The 20,143-nt window shown below is 42.6% G+C and overlaps 1 protein-coding gene across 4 annotated transcripts in view; it reads right to left on the bottom strand.

Moving 5' to 3' along the window:
• The window catches only part of LOC127570751 (cadherin-20-like), a 153,011-nt gene that overhangs the window by 9,420 nt on the left and 123,448 nt on the right, over positions 1–20,143 (bottom strand). For all 4 annotated transcript variants that reach the window (XM_052016558.1, XM_052016557.1, XM_052016560.1 and 1 more), the window contains 3 exons: positions 12,944–13,080; positions 9,597–9,718; positions 5,004–5,121 (listed from right to left, as the gene is read on the bottom strand). In XM_052016558.1, coding sequence (XP_051872518.1) covers positions 5,004–5,121; positions 9,597–9,718; positions 12,944–13,080 — 377 coding nt within the window. The remainder of the gene's footprint in view (positions 1–5,003; positions 5,122–9,596; positions 9,719–12,943; positions 13,081–20,143) is intronic.

Below are 20,143 nucleotides of genomic sequence, written 5' to 3'. Positions count from 1 at the left end.
TGCCAATGGCACCCACGTCCCACGTACAAGTAGAAAAATGGCTGATGCATTAATCCTAAGTAACTTAAACACTCGAGTGAACTTTGAGCTTTAATGTCAACAGATGGAAAATCACAGGTGAAGCAGATAAGTTGCCTGTTAGATTAAAATTTGCACAGAATTCTCAGAAGGCTGTATAAGAAATCCATTGGTCTTTATGCAGAGAGAAACATTCTTGCATTTATGAAGCACTTTATCACCACTCTGCAGAAATGTTTTACAACACATTTAAGAAACAACTTTGAAGTGCTGTTGGCGATTTTCTAAGGCAGTCCCTCGGGATTGAGAATAACTTGTGTTCAATCCAGTTTTGCAGGTCCTGAGGTGACTGAAGAGACCAATGTGGGGACCACAGACTCTTCCACTGAAGGGGCAGGTGGTGGTTAGCTGGGCAAATGGGTGGGTAACTAGGTGGTGCGCTCCTTCTGCAGCTTAGGTAGAGTCTCTGTGTGCTTCTGATGCATGGCCACGCGGTTCTCAATACATTCTGAATGCTCCTTCTCCATTTTGGGCTGTCATGGGCCAGGAATTTCCATGAGTCAGTTGGGATGTTGCACTTTTCCATGGAGGCTTTGTGAAGGCTTCGTCTGCCTCGGTAATCCCTTCCCACAACAGAATGTCTGTTTTGGGAGTCTAGTGTCGGGCACATGATGTATGCAATAAATATATATTGATACTATAGTTCTGGTCCATAGCCCTGGAATTCTGACCCTTCAAGTGTTTATCGACATACTTCTGAAATCCGTTGAGGGTTTCTGCTTCCGTCACATTTTCAGACAGTGAGTCCTGGACTGCAACCACCTGTTGAGTGAAGTAGTTTATTTCTCAACTCCCCTCTAATCCTTACATTGATTAACTTAAATCTCTGTTCCCCAGTTACTCACCTGTCCTCAGGGAAACGAGTCCTTTCTGTTGCCATATCTAGGTCTCTCATAATTTCGTACATCTCAATTCAATCGCCGCTCAGTCATTTTTTTGTTCCAAAAGAAATAATCACAATCTAGACAGTTTCTCCCCATAACTATACAACCATCGACAAGAGGGCACAGGTTTAAGATCAGAGGTGAGAGATTTAAAAGGGGCATCAGGGACAGCTTCTTCATTAAAAGGGCAGTACGTATTTGGAATGAGCTGCCAGAAGTAGCGGTTGAGAAGGGCACATTAGCAGCATTTAAAAGCCATCTAGATATGTGCATGGCTAGGAGAGGTTTAGAAGGCCAAACTTGGCCAGGTGGGACTAGTTCACTGGGCAACACAGACAGCTTGGACAAGTTGGGCCGAAGGGCCTGCTTCCATGCTGTATGACTCTATGACTCTATAATTTTTCCATCATGACAAGATTGTAAATCGCCTCTGTACTCTCTCCAATATTATTACATCCTTCCTCCAGTGTAGTGCCCAGAACTGTACACACTATTCCAGCTGTGACCTAATTAATGTTTTATTCAGTTCTAGCATAGCCTCTCCGCTCTTGTATTCTATGCCCCACCAGTTAAGGCAGGTATCTCTCATGCCTTCTAAGCCACCTTATCTACTTGGCCTGCTACTTTCAGGGATTTGTGGACATGAACTATAATATCCTTCCATCTCTTCACACACTTAGAATCCTACGATTTATTGTGTATCCCTTTGCCTTGTTGACTTAATATGTTACCTCACACTTCTCTGAATTGAACTCCATTTGGCACTCTCATACCCACCGCCATAGGCCACTGATATCTTCCTTCAGTCTCGAACTTTATTTCTCACTATCAACCACACTATCAAAGTTTGAAAGAATACAATAATTAAAACTCTTGTGCACAAAGGAGCCCCTGTGTCTTCCATTTTGACTGTAAATTCATTCTTTTTAATAAAACAGTTTGAATTTCAATATGCCCTTTATTTATTAATCATTATTCTTTCACTATTATTCGTATTATAGCTGGATAGCTGGACAACTGCAAGTTGATCAGAGTGGATAAACAGCCAATATAAATAAGATGGTACAACAGTCTGCTGGAGGAATTCAGTGGGTCGAACAGCATTTATTGGCAGAGAGGAATTGTCAACATTTTCAGTCAAAACCCTGTATCAGGACTGGGCTCCTGCATGAGTCCTGATGCAGGGTTTTGACCTGAAACGTTGACAATTCCTTTTCCCCCACAGATGCTGCTCGACCCACTGAGTTCCGCCAGCAGATTGTTGCTCCAGATTCCAGCATCTGCGGCTGTTTGTGTCTCCTAAGTAAGATGGTAGCAGTGAGGTTAATTCTAGCTTTCAGTCATCCTGAATTGTATCAGGGGCTTCTACCGGGAGTTGGGTTTAGTTTGAGGACCGATCAGTGTTGGATATGGTTGAACTAACAGAATCCAAATGCAGAAAAATATAAATGAAATATGCCAGATGATTTTGATGAAGCTGTCTAAGCAACAATACAGAAGTAATATGTGTGCACAGTGGCTGATTTCTTCTGCTTTGGACATTAAGGGAATCAAGGGTTACGGCACAAAGGTAAAAGATCAGCTATGATGTTATTGATTGGCTGAACAGGCACGAATGGCTCAATGACCCACTCCTGTTTCCATTTCTTGTGTCCATATGTAAACCCAGTCCATCATAGTCATAAGAGATTCTGCAGATGCTGGAATCTGGAGCAACACACACAAAATGCTGGAGGAACTCAGCAGGTCAGGCAGCATCTATGGAGGGAAATAAACAGTTGACGTTCGGGTCGAGATCCTTCATCAGGAAGGGTCTCGATCTGAAACGTCAACTGTTTATTTCCCTCCATAGATGCTGCCTGACCTGCTGAGTTCCTCCAGCATTTTTTGTATGTTGCTCCATCATAGTCCTGGCTATGGCTGCACCACTGACCCCTGTGGATTTTCTGGGTCCAGGGTAGTTCTGCTTCAATTGTTTCTAGGCTTTGTCTGAGACCACACCAGGCAGGGTACATGTTGAACCAGGAGTTGCTGCAATGCTGACTTTAGTGATACAACAACCTGGCTCCCAAAACCACCATTACGTAAACACAGATGGTTGTTTTGCCTGAAACCGGTGCAGAAGCTTCCTGTAGCAAGGACTGACTCCTTTTCAAGATAGATGACATAAATAAATCTGGAATTGAGCCTTTAATTAAGTTAAAGGGTCTTAGGACTAAAACTGTCATTAGGACTTGTTTCAGTTGGTCCAACATTTTAAGTCAAAAACTCACAGTGGAATTGCCTGCTCTGACGATAGAGTGGTTATCAATGGATCCGTAATACAAATGTTTGTGCTTTTTGTTGGGTAGATTATTGAAAAAAATCAAGCCCTTTCCACCAAGAATGTGTCCATGAATGCAGAGCTAAAACAAACATATTGCACAAAATAACCTTCATGCTGCATGTATAAGAGCTCATTTTAAGGTTGTTTACTCAATTGCTTTGTGAATATCTCAGAGTATTTCATTTCACAAATGAAATACCCATTGACTTGTTTATAGAACGAGATTATCAGTCCCTTCTGGCAACATTAAAAGTGGTGTGATATTGATTCCAAGTATGGTCCACAATTCTGCAGTCAGTTGACAATGAAGATTGTGAAATCCAACTAGTATGATGACGAAAGTGATTAAATACCATTGTAATACAATAAGGAGTGTGTGCCTGGTACTGCGATAAAGAATATGTGCCTTCTGTTGCTTGGCATTATATAAAACACAAATATTTTCCTTTGGGTCACTTTGAATTGTCCCAGTCTTCACGTTTTTCAAAGAAAACTGCTAATGCTTTAGAAACTAATAATATTTCTCTTCAGTTCTAGACTGCTTTAAATTACCAATCTTAGCTATTCAGATAATCACGTGGAAAATGCTATGTAGAATTTAAAACAAAACCATAATTCCCTATAGAATAAAAACACTCCTCCTCACCTTTTCTCAAACAAGAAATACAGACAAAGAAACAACAAAATCAAAAGTATTTCAAAAAGGAACTTTACAAACAAAGTCGTAAAAACAGAAAATGCTAAACCCATGGGCCTGCTAGCATCTTGAGAGGGAGAATCAGAGGCAATGTTTAAGGTTGTGACAAAAGGATAGAAATTCATGTTTGGTACCTTGTGCTAAAATCATATATAGATGCTACTGGGTTATATATTTACCCACAACGTACAAGGAGGCCATTTTGCTCATTGAGTCAAAGCTGACCCTCAGAGCTTTCCCATCAATTCTATCCCCTCCATTTCCTTTACTTGCCCATACCCTCTCACATGCACTTCAATTCTCCCCCCTCCCCCAATCCCTGTTCTCTTGTCACCCACCTACTCTAAGGGTAATTTACAGGATCCAATTAATCTTCCAGTATGCCTTTGGGATGTGGAAGGAAACTGGAGCATCTGAGGGAACGCCACACAGTCACAGGGAGAACGTGCAGACTCTCTACACAAACAGTACCTAAGGTCAGGATTCAACCAAGGTCACTGGAGCTATGTGACAGCAGCTCCAGCTGAGGTGCTATTGTGCTGCTATTGATTTCATTGGAAATTAATTACAAAAATGGATACAATACATAGCTGCTCCTTTATCTCTGGGTTGACACAGTGGCGCAGCTAGTAGAACTGTTACATCACAGCTCCAGAGATCTGGTTCATTCCTGATCACTGGCGTTTTCTGTGTGGATTTTGCATGTTCTCTTTGTGACAGTGTGGGTGTCCTCCAGGTGCTCTAGTTTCACCCCATGACCTTAAGACATGTGGTTGGTAGGTTAATTGGCCACTGTAAATTGTCCCTAGTGTGTAGGTAGGAGGTAGAATCTGAAGAGTAAATAAGGGAGTAAAATGGGATTAGTGTAGGATTAGTGTTTAATGTGTTCTTGATTGCCAGTGCAGCTTTCATGGGCAGTTTCCATGTTGTTTAACTCTATGATTCTTCTGTACATCACTCAGTGAACAGTTAACCCATGCTGTGTTATGAATGTAATATGCAGTGGTTCTTGATTTACCTTGATTGTCACGCACGGTGAAGTTCGGGTTGTTAGCTGCCTCAGGAGCCAGGCTGTAGTAGAAGTGATGACCCCCTTGAGGGTTATCTGGATCCACTGCACTGACCACTTGAATCAGCTGTTGAAAAGAATCAAACTGAAGTTGATTTTCAAAAGTCATTCTTGCATCAATGCAAGATACCTCATACTAAAGAAAAAGAAAACTAGCACTTACCTAGCCCCTTCCACAGCTTCAGTTCATCCCAAAATGACAATTAATGAAATACTTTACTAAGTATAGTCACTGTGGTGATGCAGTGCAATGGCAAATTTGTACACAGAAAGCTCTCACAAACACCAATGTGATAATGACCAGATAAACCAGTTGTTGAGTGGGGGATAAACATTGGTCAGGACGTTGGTGAGAAATCCCCTTCTTTTCAAAATAGTGTTGTGGTATCTATTGCATTCACCCAACAGACTAGACATTATCCTTGATATAACATCCCACCCGCAAGTGGAGCACCACCTCATTATTCTTTAAGACTTTTGTGCTTAGTTCTGTGCGTATTGTTTATTCACAATGGAATGATTTTCATTCACTCCAAGCAATTACATATGCTGGTCATGACTGCCTCAGAACCTATGAATGCAGTGTCTATTACTGTAACTAACAAGTGGTTGGCACAGTACGCTATCGCTGTAAGAAAGAATTTCATATAATTCTTCTTGAAGCTAAAACAATGATATTTCAACTGTGTCTCAGATTCAGCTATCAGCTCAATCCACTGCCATTGGGTATATATCCTCACTCTGTGTTGTACAGAAGTGGCAGTCTCTCTTCAAAAAATAGCACTGTTGTCAGACAACTCAACTGATTTCAAGAAATGAAATATGATTAACCTGCTATATGATGCATTTCTTTTACAGAGACTATAGATTATGCACACGTAATGATAACAACAGAAACTTCTATATAACATGCACTTTTACCGTAACAGAAACACCCCAAGGGACTTTATAGGAATGTTATCAAACAAAACATTGATCCTTGACATATGCAGAAATAGGCCAAATGGTTAGTCAAAGATAAGTTTTTAGGAATGTCTATTAGAGGAAAGAAAGATAGAGAGGCTGAGAAGTTTAAGGAGGGAATTCCGGAGCTTAGGGTCTGAAACAGCTAAAAGCAGATCTGCCACGGATGGAAAGGTTACATTTGAACATGATCAAGAAGCTAGAATAGGAAGAATACAGAGATCAGAAATGGTTGTAGGACTGGAGGAGATTACAAGGATAGGAAAGTGTGTGTGGAGGGTGGTGGTGATAGGGTGGGGGGGGGGAACGGCCCTCAAAACAAGGGCAAGAACTTTACAAGTGAGATGTTGCATAATCTGGAGTCAATGAGATCAGCAGTCATATGATGGGTGAATGGACTTTAGGAAAATTGGGACCAGGCAACCGAATTTTGGATGACCTTAAATTTATGGAGTGCATATTATGTCTAGTGGATTCAAGTCCAGCAGTTAAAGTTTTGATGATGATGACGCCTTCCATATTCAGACCTCAGGAATGTGAAAGAAAAACATATTGTGGAAGTGGAAGAGAACTTCTGAGAGGAATAACTGTGTATTTTTCCAACTTTAGTTACTGCTTCCCCCTTAACTACTCCCACATTAGATATTTCTTTCTGAAGCATTTCAACAAGGCTTATTCAAACCAAAAACTTCATGGTTTCTCTGAGGGCTGAATTATGGGTAACGCAAACATTACCCCGGTTGGCAAAGGGCCAAACCCTTTTGACATTGGAATATCTTAACAGGTGGAATGGAGAGCCTCCATGCTGTTCAAATCCAATACCAAATGTGTGTAAGAAGTACAGAGATGTGTGTATTTTTGGTGTTACTTCAATATTTAATCCTTATTGGTCTTGATTCCCAGGTTTTTGCACTCTTGGCTCTGAATTACAATAGAGTTACATTAATGAAATAACAGAGTCAGAAGGGCAGAGTATTTCAAATTTCAGAACTAATACAACTATGCATTTTTTAGTTTCTCCTTTCTCCAGACTACAATTTCATTTGTACTCCTGTTCAGTTGCATTCCTCCAATCACCAGTTTGCAGGATTCAACAGTTCTTGCTAGGATGTGTCAGCACACGTGCTGATTGCTTCCTTCTTGCTTGTTTCATGTTCAGACACAGAAATAGATTGCTGATCGACTGATCCACCAGTGAGGGAACTAGAACTGGGCCTAAACCCATCCATACCCAATGCCCACACACTCTTTGCTGTATGGCCAATAGCTCCTGGCTGATGGTTCCTCACTTTCCAGTCCTGTGGCACTGACCCCAACTGTTGTGCTGATGAAGTTCTACAAAGATAGGAAAGGTCTGCAACTGATTCCACAGTCTTCTGATCTGTGTAGCTGAGTATCATACCGATTGATGTAACTAACTCTTAATTACATTTAGTATTTTAGCACAAGCCTCAAGTTTCTTTCCGAATTAAGATTTTTTTTGAAAAAGCAATGAAAGCAAACATATTGTTCTGAAAGGAAGGAATCTCTCTATTAATCAGAAGTGGCAGAAAATCTAGATTGTTTTATTAGATTAATGACCTACTAAAATGCATGCTCAAGAGGTCCCGATTCCTTCGCTTTCATTAGTGGAATAAGGAAAGCATTGTATTTGTTGAAGAGGAACTCAATCCCTTGGGCAACTTGTCAAAGGCAGTGCCACATCTGGTTTGGTGGCTTCCAACCAAATGTGAAGGGTGCTAAAACATTTGGTTATGAACTGTTTCTCAGCAGTCAATTGACAGAGTAGGTGTGTTGAACAAGTACATCTTCTGTCAATAAGTATCAGAAGATAACAACGTGCATTCATAGTATTTGTCATGAATATGTAGCAGTTTATAAACAAAAGGTGAAATGCATCTTTGAACACTGGTGCTACATAGTGTTTAGAAGTATCAGCTGCTGATTATATTCACCTCTATACATTCTTTGAAGTCAATGGAACTAAAGTGGGGAGATGAGTGCATGCGGTGACCCATTCACTTGCACTCAAATATCACCGGCAACTAAGGGCAAATTTCTCCTATCTAGTTTTGAATGTTTGCTTTTTTTTTAATGAAGATTTGGTGCACTTTCAATTTTAAATTGTAAACAAGAAAGGGGAAGTCGGAATCAAGGGATTCAAAGTCAAAGTCAAAGTCCAGTTCATTATCATATTGCACAAGATCTGGTTGAGTGGTGCTGCAAAAACAACCTCTCGCTCAGTGTCAGCAAAACTAAAGAGCTGGTTGTTGACTTCAGGAAGGGGAAGGAGGGCGAACATGCGCCGGTCTACATTGGGGGATTGGTGGTGGAGAGAGTCAGCAACTTTAAATTCCTGGGCATTAACATATTGGATGACCTGTCCTGGGCCCAGCACATAGGTGCAATCATAAGGAAGCATCTTTACTTTTTGAGGAGGTTAAGGAGGTTCAGCTTGTCATTGAACACTCTAACAAACTTCTACGTATGTACTGTTGGAAGTATCTGGACTGGTTGCATCATTGCCTGGTATGGCAAGTCGAATGCGCAGGAGCCTAAGAAGCTGTAGAGAGTGGTGGACTCTGCCCCATAAATCATAGGCACATCCCTCTCCACCATTGGTTGTATCTACAGGAGGCGCTGCCTCAAGAAGGCAACATCCATCATCAAAGATCCCCACCATCTGGGATGTGCCATCTTTTTGCATCTACCATCGGGCAGGAGGTACAGAAACCTGAAGTCCCACACCACCAGGTTCAAGAACAGCTACTTCCCTTCAACCATCCGGTTCTTGAACCAACCGGCAAAACCCAAATCACTAGAGTCACCTGTGATTCGTCCAACAACAGTGGTGTCATCAGCGAATTTGAAGATGGCGTTAGAGCTGTGCTTAGCCACACAGTCATGTGTGTATAGAGAGTAGAGCAGTAGTCAATGAAACACAAAAAGATTCAGCATGGTTAGAGGCCATTCAACCTTCATGTCTGTGTTGGCTCTTTCATGGAACAATCCAATTAATTCCACTCCACTCCTCTTTCCCCATAGATCTATTTTTTTCCCTCTTCCAGAAGGAAAACTCAGGATAATGTGACATTGGGCCTTATCCAGCGGTTGAGATATAAAGGCAATACACAAAAAGTGCTGAAGGAACTCAGCAGGTCAGGCAGCCTGACCCGCTGAGCTCCTCCAGCACTTTTTGTGTATTGCTCCAGATTCCAGCATCTGCAGAATTTCTTGTGTCTCCGAGATATAAATTATTTTGTGATTGCAGTCCCATTAGGTGCAATACTTGGGAAACCGTGAGCGCCTGGCCAACAATTCTCTGTTCATGGACAGAATGGCTCTGTGAATGTGCAGTTTCCAGATATGAGCTCCTAAGAGAAAAGGCTCTATGTACCAGAACTGTGGTCTTAAAGATTAATCCTGCATACAAAATCTGCAAACCATTTCCCTGCATTAAACAAAATATTAGGTTGTCTTGTGAAGAAATAATGTAGTCAGTTTTATAAACTCGGCTGCATAATTCAAATTGCATAAGGTTGGTGAATATGTTAGCAACAGACCCTTCCCCTTGCTTACCTGACCAGGTTTAGCATTTTCACAGATGTATGCTTCATGATCCCTCACAAACTCTGGTGGATTGTCATTGATGTCGAGAACTTTAATTGTGACTGAAACACTCCCAATTTGTGTGGGATTCTCTGAAAGGAAACACACTTACAAATGGGAATGTAAACTATTTGACTAATTTCACAAAACTGCTCATTATTCAGTCCCCTCTACATTAGGGAGACCAAACACAGTGACCACTTTGCAGACACTTCTGTTCACTTCCTGTGACCCCAAACCTCCCCACAATTTTCCCGTCTGCAAACACAGACATCAGTCCACTTTAACATTTTACCTGAACAATAACACCTCCCTGGGATTGAGGGCCTTAATTTCAGGAATTGAACCCACTGTCTTCTGGCTTAGAAGCATTTCTTCCATCCTCTAAGCCACAGTTGCAATCTTGCTTTTTATGTACAGCAAGTAAACATAACTTGTCTCAGGAATCAAAATAACCTCAACATTATAGTCCTGGCTCTCCTGTGCAGGCATTGGAAACCCACATACGTGTCATGTTGCCAGCACACAACAGTTTCGCCCAGCCACAACATGTATTAGAAGGCTGTGATGTTGCAATTTCCTGTTGTGTGAGGGCAACATGAGCCTTTTTACACATAACAAAGATAAGCTCATGAAGCCATAGTCCTCTCAAGTTAAGAAATCCTGCCTGATCATTTGATTGTTGAGCCGTTGTGTTTTACATGTCATGCAACAAGAGACAGAGAAAACTGTTGCTTCTGTTGTGGAATGAGGCCTTTAGCTTCAGAAGCATGTAAGATAACATATTTATTTATTAGTCATATGTACATTGAAACACACAGTGAAATGCGTCTTTTTGCATTACTGAGAATGTGCTGGGGGCAGCCCGCAAGTGTAGCCACTCTTCCGGCGCCAGCATAGCGTGCCCACAGCTCCTAACCCGTACATCTTTGGAAATTGGGAGGAAAGCAGAGCACCCGGAGGAAACCCACGCAGACGTGGATGGGCAAAACGTACAAACTCCTTGCAGACAGTGGTGGGAATTGAACCCAGTTCGCTGGTGCAGTAATAGCGTTATGCTAACCGCTACACTACAGTGCTGCCCCACAAGGGGCGTAAGGGGACATGTTACTAATCAATCCTCCCAGTGCTAGGCTTACTGATTTCTATTGCATTGTTTGGAATGTGCTAATCTTGACAGCTGTGCATAGCCGTGTGCCAGAACGCTATTTTATAAATTTCACTGTATTGTTTCTAAAACAGAAGATTTTCCACCAGCTGCAAATTAGTAATCTTGACTTTAATGTCAGTTACATAGTAATATGCTCACTGCTGACCTCAAATTAAGATGCCAATGAAAACCGAACATTTCCTGTGGAGAGAGCTTCCCCTATTCCAATGCTGCTGTCAGATGTCAATTCAACAGCATCCATGTAGTATAATGTAATCAAGCTGGCTTAACAACCGATCACATTAAAGAGCCCTCACATTTAGCAAACCAGGAAGCAAAAAATCCCATTATTCAACAACTATTTAAATATTATATCGAATGCTTAATGTAGATTGGGACATACACATAAGATTAAAGTTATAATCATAAATAATTTCAAAAAAATAAAAGCTTAAAAATCCTTATTTTTTGTGATATTCATGTGTGGAAATTACAATATGCATACCTAAGAATAATTGTTTCAATTATTGATTTCAGATAAACAAGCAAAATGTATCCAGAGAACTTCACCCCAGCACTAGTTTGTGAATAGCTGAAATTCTCATCAGTTCAAGTGATCTCCTTGCAAAGGCTACAGATTGGTGTAGGCTTTAGAAGGGAACTGAATCACTGACAACATTTGGAATTTCTGCTTCAAACTCTGGATGAAAGGAAATCCCAAAGTTGCAGTTGCTTTTGCAGAATAAGTTTGATAAATAGTGGTAGTTTTTTTTGTGCTGAATATAACAGGAAGATCCAGGCCACTATGGGTAGCATTGTAGTGCAGCTAGTAGACCTGCTACCTCACAGCTTCAGCAATCTGGGTTCAATCCTGACCTCTGGAGCTGTCCTTGTGGAGTTTGCGTGTTCTTTCTGTGACCCCATGGGTTTCCTTCAGGTGCTCCAGTTTCCTCCCATACCCTAAAATGTGCCAGTTGGGAGGTTAATGAGCCTCTGTAAATTGTCCCTAGTGTGTAGGTGAGTAGTAGAATCTGGGGGGAATTGATGGGAATGTGGGGAGAATAAAAAATGGGACAGGTGTAAATGGGTGCTTAATGGTTGGTGCGGATGGTGGGCTGAAGGGGCTGTTTCCGTGCTGTATGATATTTATGACATTGTGGCGACTCACCGTCTAGTCGGGCGAACCGGCTCGGCAGTCGGGTCGCGCGGCGTCGGAGCGACGAGGCCCAAGATGGCGGCGGGCCTCATCTTTCCGAGCGACGGGGAGAACCCGCGCGCGGGAAAGTCCTGATGACGTAGGACTTACGTCATTACCGGTTGTTTTTGGGCGGGAACATTCTCCCTTAAAGGGCCCGTGCAAGGCGGGAAAATAAACCAGTTCTGTTTGGCAATCCTCCGAGTAGAGTCTTGTTTTATTCCGCGGTAGCAACCGCTACAACATCATTAAAAAGGATATAATGTGCTCCTCTAAAGGGCACATTACACTGAAAGTACATTGGCTTTCACTTCCAATGCAGTCACATTGCAAACTATCAATCAAAAAGCACTCTATTCATGCCCATGCTTTACTATTGAAATTGAATGATTGTTAATTATTGCAAACTCTGTGGTATAGTGGAAAAGCTGTTAATTAGCTGGATTAATAGTCTAATAGCATTGACTAAATGACCCAGTGAGGGGAGTTCAAATCCCATCACAGTTCCTGGAGAAATGAAATTTATCCAATTAAATACATCTGGAATTAAAAACTTACAAGTAACAATGATTACAAAACTACCAGATTGTTACAAAAACCCATTTGGTTTATTCACACAGATAGGGAAGGAAATCTGTTGTCCTGACCTGGTCTGCCTAACACTTGACTCTGGATGCAGAGCGATGTGGTTGACTTTAAATTGCCCTCTGAAATGGGATAGCAACCCCCACAGTTCAGGGCATTTCTGGATGAGTAATAACTTGCCAGCAATGTCCACACCCCATGAATGAATTTTAAAAAAGCTCAAAAGGCTCCTTGAAAATTGGGCTTGTTTCACCCTCTCCCATACATTTTTTGCCCCATCTGTCCTTATTGGCTTGCTTGCCATTTGGCAAGTTCAACTTAATTAAACAGAACATCAGCAATGAAAAGAGCATATGATTTTGAGCCAAACACCAACCAGATACTTACTCATTTCCATTGCGAGGATTGTGATGTTGTGCCAAGAAAGATGTTCTCGGTCCAGTGATTTTGCAGTCATTAGAGCTCCTGAAGCGATATCAATGTAGAAGGATCTAGTGGGGTCGGTGGATCGCTCGATTGAATACCTTGTAATGAGAAGTCAGAAAAGGAAGAAAATACCTTCTTAACAATACTCTTCATTTTTCTGCACCTGCAGAAAGCAGTTAAAAGTCATTTACGATGAAGACATGTTTCCCAGGTAATTGCTTCTGTTTCCAAACTTCCTTGTGCAAGTATTGTTTCCTGACGTTTCAAAGTCAGTGGGTTCTTCATGTGCAAATATTGAGAAATACCTTGAAAGGAACAGGATTCGTATCCTTACAAGTGTCATGCCTATTTTCACGAGTCTCAATAAACTGCACTACATGATTATGATAAACTTACACTCTCCAATTCTCCTCAAATTCACTTGGATTATTTCCAACACCTCTCTCCCTTTTCTTGATCTCTCTTTTTCCATCTCAGGAGACAAACTATCCACTGACATTTACAACAAACCCACTGACTCCCACAGCTACTTAGACTACACCTACTCCAAGCCTGTCACTTGTAAGGATGCCATCCTTTCCTCTGCATTCTCTATCTGCCTCTGTTCTCGAGATGAGGCTTTCCATTTCAGGGCATGTGAGATGGAGCTCCCACCCGCATCTGCTCCATTTCCCACTCTCACTTCGCCTCCCCCAGACAGAGCAGGGATAGAGTTCCCTTGGTCCTTACCATTCACCCCACCAACCTCCGCATCCAGCACACATTCTTCGACATTTCCACCAGCTACAACAAGATCCCACCACCAGTCACATCTTCCCCTCCCCACCTCTTTCTGCCTACCGCAGGGAGCGCTCCCTCCATGACTCCCTGGTTCGCTCAGCCCTCCCAACCATCCCTCCCCCTCCCTAGGCACTTTTCCCTTCAACTGTAGGAGGTGTAACTCCTCCAACCTCACGGATTGCATTCAGTGTTCTTGAAGTGGCCTCTTCTACATCAATGAGACCAAGTGCAGACTAAGTGACGGCTTTGCCGAGCACCTGCGTTCTGTCCGCAATGGCCACCTGAAGCTCCTGGTTGCCGGCCATTTTAATTCCCTTCCCATTCCCACAGTAACCTGTCTGTCCTCAGCCTCCTCTACTGCCAGGGTGAGGTCAAACGCAACCTAGAAGAACAGCACCTTGTATTCTGCTAATGCTTTATCTACATTTCACTTTCCAACTGGCCACTCAAAAATTGTGACCAGCGGGCAGGATAGGGAACTCAGCAAACAGTAGTTATCACCCCAGGAAGACCTCTTCAGTAAGCAGGTAACTGACAGGGAAGCATTTGGGACCGTGAATTTCCCCATGTAGTTTGGAGGAGTAATATCTCCACTCATGGTCTCTTTATCATAGAGTTATAGAATAATACAGAAGGATAAGATATCTTTATTAGTTACATGTACATTGAAACACACAGTGAAATGCATCTTTGCGTAGAGTGTTCTGGGGGCAGCCCGCAAGTGCCGCCACGCTTCCAGCGCCAACATAGCATGCCCACAACTTCCTAACCCGTACGTCTTTGGAATGTGGGAGGAAACTGGAGCGCCCGGAGGAAACACACGCAGAGGTGGGGAGAACGTACAAACTCCTTACAGACAGTTGCCGGATTTGAACCCGGGTCGCTGGTGCTGTAAAGCATTATGCTAACCGCTACACTACCATGACCATTTGTGCCTTCATGCTTTTGGCAGCCCTGTGAAAGACCTATTGAACTGGCCTCATGACACAGAGTGGGCATATCATCTACAAAATGCACTATGGTTACTCGCCTGGTCAACTCCCATAGCGACTGCCAAACCCATGATCTCTACCGAGAAGGCGAGGCTTCAGGTGCATGGAAACTTGACTTGGAAATATACCGACGAGACTTAATGCAGTGTTTCGACCTGAAATGTCGACAATTCCTTTCCCCACCACAGATGCTGCAGAGTGCTGAGTTCCTCCAGCAGATTGTTTGTTGCTCCTGAAATAGGTGCTTTTCCTGTGCTTCTGTGCTTCACTATGTCTAAATCCTGGAAATCCCTCCTCAACAGCACTGTGGAAGTACCTGCACCAGGAGGGTTGTGATGATTTGAGAAGGCATGTCACTACAACCTTCTCAAGGGCAACTGATGATGGGCAATAATTGCTGGCATTCCCCAGGATGCTCTCGTCCTGAAGTATTAATTAATAAAAGATCTCTCCTGCTTTGTAAGCTATTTATCTTCAAGTCATGGTCATTGAGTCATAGGGTCGTACAGCACAGAAGCAGACCTTTCGGCCCATCGTATCCAAGCTATCAAACACCCATCCACACGTCCCATTTGTTTCCTCCCCCATCCCCCACAGCCCTTCCCCCAATTCTCCTGCACCTCCCCCCTCCCTCCCCCGTTCACCTACACTGGGGCAATTTATGGTTAATTTACCAATGAGTAGATCTCAGTAGGCCTGAGCAAACCTAGGCAGACAGGGAGGAAGTGCAAACTCCTTACAGACTGCCCCTCAGTCGCTGAAGCTGAGACAATTGTCCATTTTCACTTTGAAAGCCACGATTGAATCTGCCACTACTCTCCCTTCAGGCAGTGAACAGTCATTTGCTGCATGTTTATTTCATTTCCTCTTGTCACCTCAAGATCTGATAAGAATTAGGCAAGTAGGAAATCATTTTCCATTCTGTTGCTGGAAGTGCCTGCTTCTGCCTGGTCCTCTGTTCACCCTTCGTTATTTAGAGGGTGTAAGGATGATTAAACCCGATCACAGAGTGGTGGGGTGGAGGGTTCAGTGCCCAAGAATGGCTGCAGGCGGCCTTGGGCATCCCTTGGCACAATGGATATCAAGCACAGGAAATTGGGACTGCAAGTCTTGGACTGTACCCATTGTTGCTGTCAGTGTAACACTGGGCCTGTGTTTGTTGGGCAGAGACCCTTACTTCAACCCTAAGTGTTGTCTCAAAAAATCCAATTGAAATGCCAGAGGGAATAGAGACTTAGGATTTCAATATGAAATAAGTGTTACTCCCAGAGGCAAAAATAATTAAAAAAAAATAAATTGACTCCATAGAGTCTTATGAGCCAATCATGTCTATCAAGTGTTTATCTCCAAGGGTCCTGGCTAGTCTAATCTCATTCCCCTGCTGGCTCCTGATACTATTTATTATTCCTCTTTCTCAAACAGCTATTGAATTCCCTGTGTAAATAATTTACGTTTGCTGCATCAACAGTGGTTTTTGGCAGAGATATTATGATTCTAACCACAATCTGTGTTTTAAAAAAAACCCTTTTGAACCAGCCTTTTGATTGTAATATATTGCTAGTGGTACAACCGCAGTCACTCAGCAAGACTGTGCATTTAGTTTATGCAAAACAACACATAAAATTACACTAAGAGCCACTTCCATAACACAATGTGACACTGCCTTTGCCTCAGCTCATTTGCTGCTAAAACCCTCATAATGCTTCAGTAACCTCTGGAGGTGACTATTCCAGTGCACTCTTGACAATCTTCCTCGTTCTACTCTTGTAAGTCTGAGGCTAACCAAATATCTAATGCCCAGCCCTTAACATCAAGGGTTGCACTCACAGCATACACTCCCCTTTCTTCTTCTTCCTTTAACAAGGCCCACCTTCTGCAGCTTACCAGGTCTTACAGGGTGGGACTTAGTTCTTCCCAACCAGGCACAATGTTTGCCTCTGATTTCAGTCTGGTAATTTCCTGCCTACTGTTGACAAGCAGAAGCCGAGGCAATATTAACTCTGTCCAGTGTCTGCTAGCCTGCAGAAGTAGCACTGGAAAAGGTTCCGATGAGAGGACAATGACCTGAAATGTTAACACTGTTTCTGTCTTCACAATATCCCCCTGTTCTGCAGAGTGTTTCCAGCACTTTCTGTTTTTTGACAATAAATTACTTTTCTTGAATGGTCTGTTATGCTTCCAATGCTCTCACCCTTGTCTTTAACTGGGAGGGGATTCCATAGTGGCCTGCTGAGGTTTAGGGCCCGTTCAGATCATGGTGAGTTATATAAATGACCTGGATGAAGGCATGAAAGGTGTAGTTGCTAAATTTGCTCATGACAGAAAGAAAGGTAGGAAAGTAAGTTGTGAAGAGAATGCAGGCAGGCTACAAAGGGATATAAATGGATTAAGTGACTGGGTAAATGGAGTATAGTGTGGCAAATGTAAAATGGAACATTTTGGCAGAAACAATAAAAGGATCATATTATCTAAATATTAGGTGATTGCAAAGCTCTGAGAAACAAAAGGATCTGCATCCTTGTGTAAGATATGCAAAAAGCTAGTATGAAGATATAACAGGTAATTAGGAAAGTTAACAGAATGTTATTGTTTGTTGCTATGGGAATCAAATTCAAAAGTAGGGAGGTTATACTCCAGTTACAAAGCCCATTTACTGCCATTATGCAGTTACTGCCTTCTAGAGAATCCTAAAAGATTCTGTCAGTATACTTAGAACAAAAGGGTAGCTAAGGAGGGAATAGGTCTCCTTGAAGATGTATGTGTGGAGCCACAGGAGATCGGTGAGGTCTTAAATTAATACTTCCCAGCTGTATATACCATGGAGAAGGACATGGAAGCTACTGAGTTCAGGGAAGAGAATCGTGATATTCTGAAACATATCGACATTACAAAAGAAGTGTTGAAATGCATAAAGGTGGATAGGATGTTGTGGGAAGCAAGTGAAGAAATTGCTGGGGCCCTGGCAGAGATTTTTGTATCTTCATGAGGCACTGGAAGACTGGAGAATGGCTAATTTTGTGCAAGGACAAGTCAGGGAACTACATGCCAGTGAGCTTTACATCAGTGGTGGGAAAGTTACTGGAGAGGATTCTGAGAGACAGGATTTATTTGCATTTGGAAAGACAAGGACTGGTTAGGGATAGTCAACATGGCTTTGTTCATGGGAAATCACGTCTCATGAATTTGATTGAGTTTTCTGAAGGGTGACCAAGAAGGTTAATGAGGGCTGGATGGTGGATGTTGTCCAAATGGACTTTAGCAAGGCCTTTGACAAGGTTGTGCACGTTAGGCTGGTCAGGAACACATGTGATCCAGGGGAAGCTGGCCAATTGGACACAAAGTTGGCATGGTGGTAGGAGTCAGAGGGTGGTAGTGGAGGGCTGTTTTTCACACTGGAGGCCTGTGACCAGTGGTGTGCCGCAGGGATCGGTGCTGGATCCTCTGTTGTTTGTCATTTATATGAATGATTTGGATGAGAATGCAGGTGGCCTGATTAGTAAGTTTGCAGATGTCACCAAAATTGGCCATATAGTGGACAGTGAAGAAAGTTGTCTAAGGTTACAACAGGATCTAGATCAACTGGGAAGGCAGGTGAAGGAAAGGTAGATAGAATTTAACTCAGACAAGTGCAAAATGATGCATTTTGTTAAATTAAACCAGGGCCCTGGGGACCGTTGTTGAACAGAGAGACCTAGGGCTATAAGTACATAGTTCCCTGAAAACAGAAACACAGAGAAACAGGGTGGTGATGAATGTATCTATATGGCATGCTTGCCTTCATTGGCTGAGGCACTGAGTATAAGGCTTGGAATGTCATGTTACACTTCTAGACCACACTTGGAGTATTGTATGCAGTTCTGGTCACAATGCTATGGGAAGGATGTGAGTAGGCTACAAAAGGTGCAGAAAAGATTCACAAGAATGTTGCCTTGACTGGAGGGCTTAAGTTAGAAGGAGAGATTGGAAAGGCTGGGATTGGTTTCCCTGGAGCTGAGGAGGCTAGGAGGTGATCTTATGGAGGTTTATAAAATAATGAAGGGCATAGATAGGGTAGATAGCCACAGTCTTTTTCCCAGGGTAGGAAAGTCTAAAACTAGAGGGCATGTGTTTAAGGTGTGAGGGGAAAGATTTGAAGGGGGTCTGAAGAGCAAGATTTTCACACAGAGGGTGGTGAGTATCTGGAATGAGCTGCTGGAGGAAGTGGTAGAGGCCGGTACAATTACAGCGCCTTTGGAATTCTTTTAGAAGTAGTCACTGAACAAACAGACATATGACTTAGGAGAGGAAAAGGCCACTCAGCGCCTCAAGCCTTCTCCCCAGAGACCAGTGGAAACAATCTTTGAATATTTATAAGGCCGAAATAGATATACTGCATACTTGATAAAGATTACCGTGGGAATACAAAATTGAGTTTACAGTCAGATTACCTACGATCTTGTTAAACAGTAGGGAGGGCTCAAGGGGATCAGGTGACCACACCTAATTCATATGGTTTACATATGTACGTAAAGTTTGTGTGCCACCTGTTGTTGACTATTTAAAGCTCCCCACTTACTGCAGACAGATATCATGATTTGATGAGAACAATGGGTTAAAATAGATGATAGTGGAATCCTGGCAGAACATCATCAGGTGGTTTTCAACAGCCTGTTGGTCCAGATTTTGCACAATGTGTAGTCTTAGAATTGACACACCTGATGCCTCATTCAGGGAATGGGCAAGTTGCTAGTTCTGAAGTTCACAGTTCTGATGCTGATTTTTCAATGAAGAACAAGTTAACAAGCCAGTGTCTGCATTGATGAAATAGCTGTCAGAATATTGCTCAATGTTCTGGACAGCATGGGAGTTGAACTCTCGGGAATGGTAGACAGGTGGTGGCTATCTCTTCACAAAGTGTCAGTGGACAGATAGCAAGTGAAACATAGAAAGAGAGTGTGATTCAATAACTTATTTTAGTGCAGCAGGGACACTTGTCCAGTTCTGTGTCTCTCTTGGGTGATGATTGTTAAAAAAAAATGTTATTGCCAATAAGGTTAGAGGCAGAGTCTAGCAATGATTCAGTTATGTGAGACAGTCTCACTGGGGTTGATTTTGATAGGCCATTATCTTGCATCAACGGGGCAGTATTGGACTTAAAATGGGGCCCATTGCCTCAACCTTTTGTTACCAACAGTTATATAGATACATTTTGAGGGGCCGCACATCAGATGGCAAAGTACTCATCCAATTCAGGTGACACACCTGTTTTTGTAAATAAATTGGGATCCAGCTGATGCATTAGCCACCCACCTTGTTAGGTTGGCTGCATTTTAATTTGGAGCTGGCTGAAAACCATACAGCACAGGCACCCACCATTTCCATCAATCAAGGCAATTATTTTTGAGGTTCC

This window comes from Pristis pectinata, chromosome 5 (genome assembly GCF_009764475.1).
Source record: "Pristis pectinata isolate sPriPec2 chromosome 5, sPriPec2.1.pri, whole genome shotgun sequence".
Classification (NCBI taxonomy): Eukaryota; Metazoa; Chordata; class Chondrichthyes; order Rhinopristiformes; family Pristidae; genus Pristis; species Pristis pectinata.
Note: the sequence above shows the minus strand (reverse complement) of the source record. Positions and strands in the feature narration are given on the sequence as shown.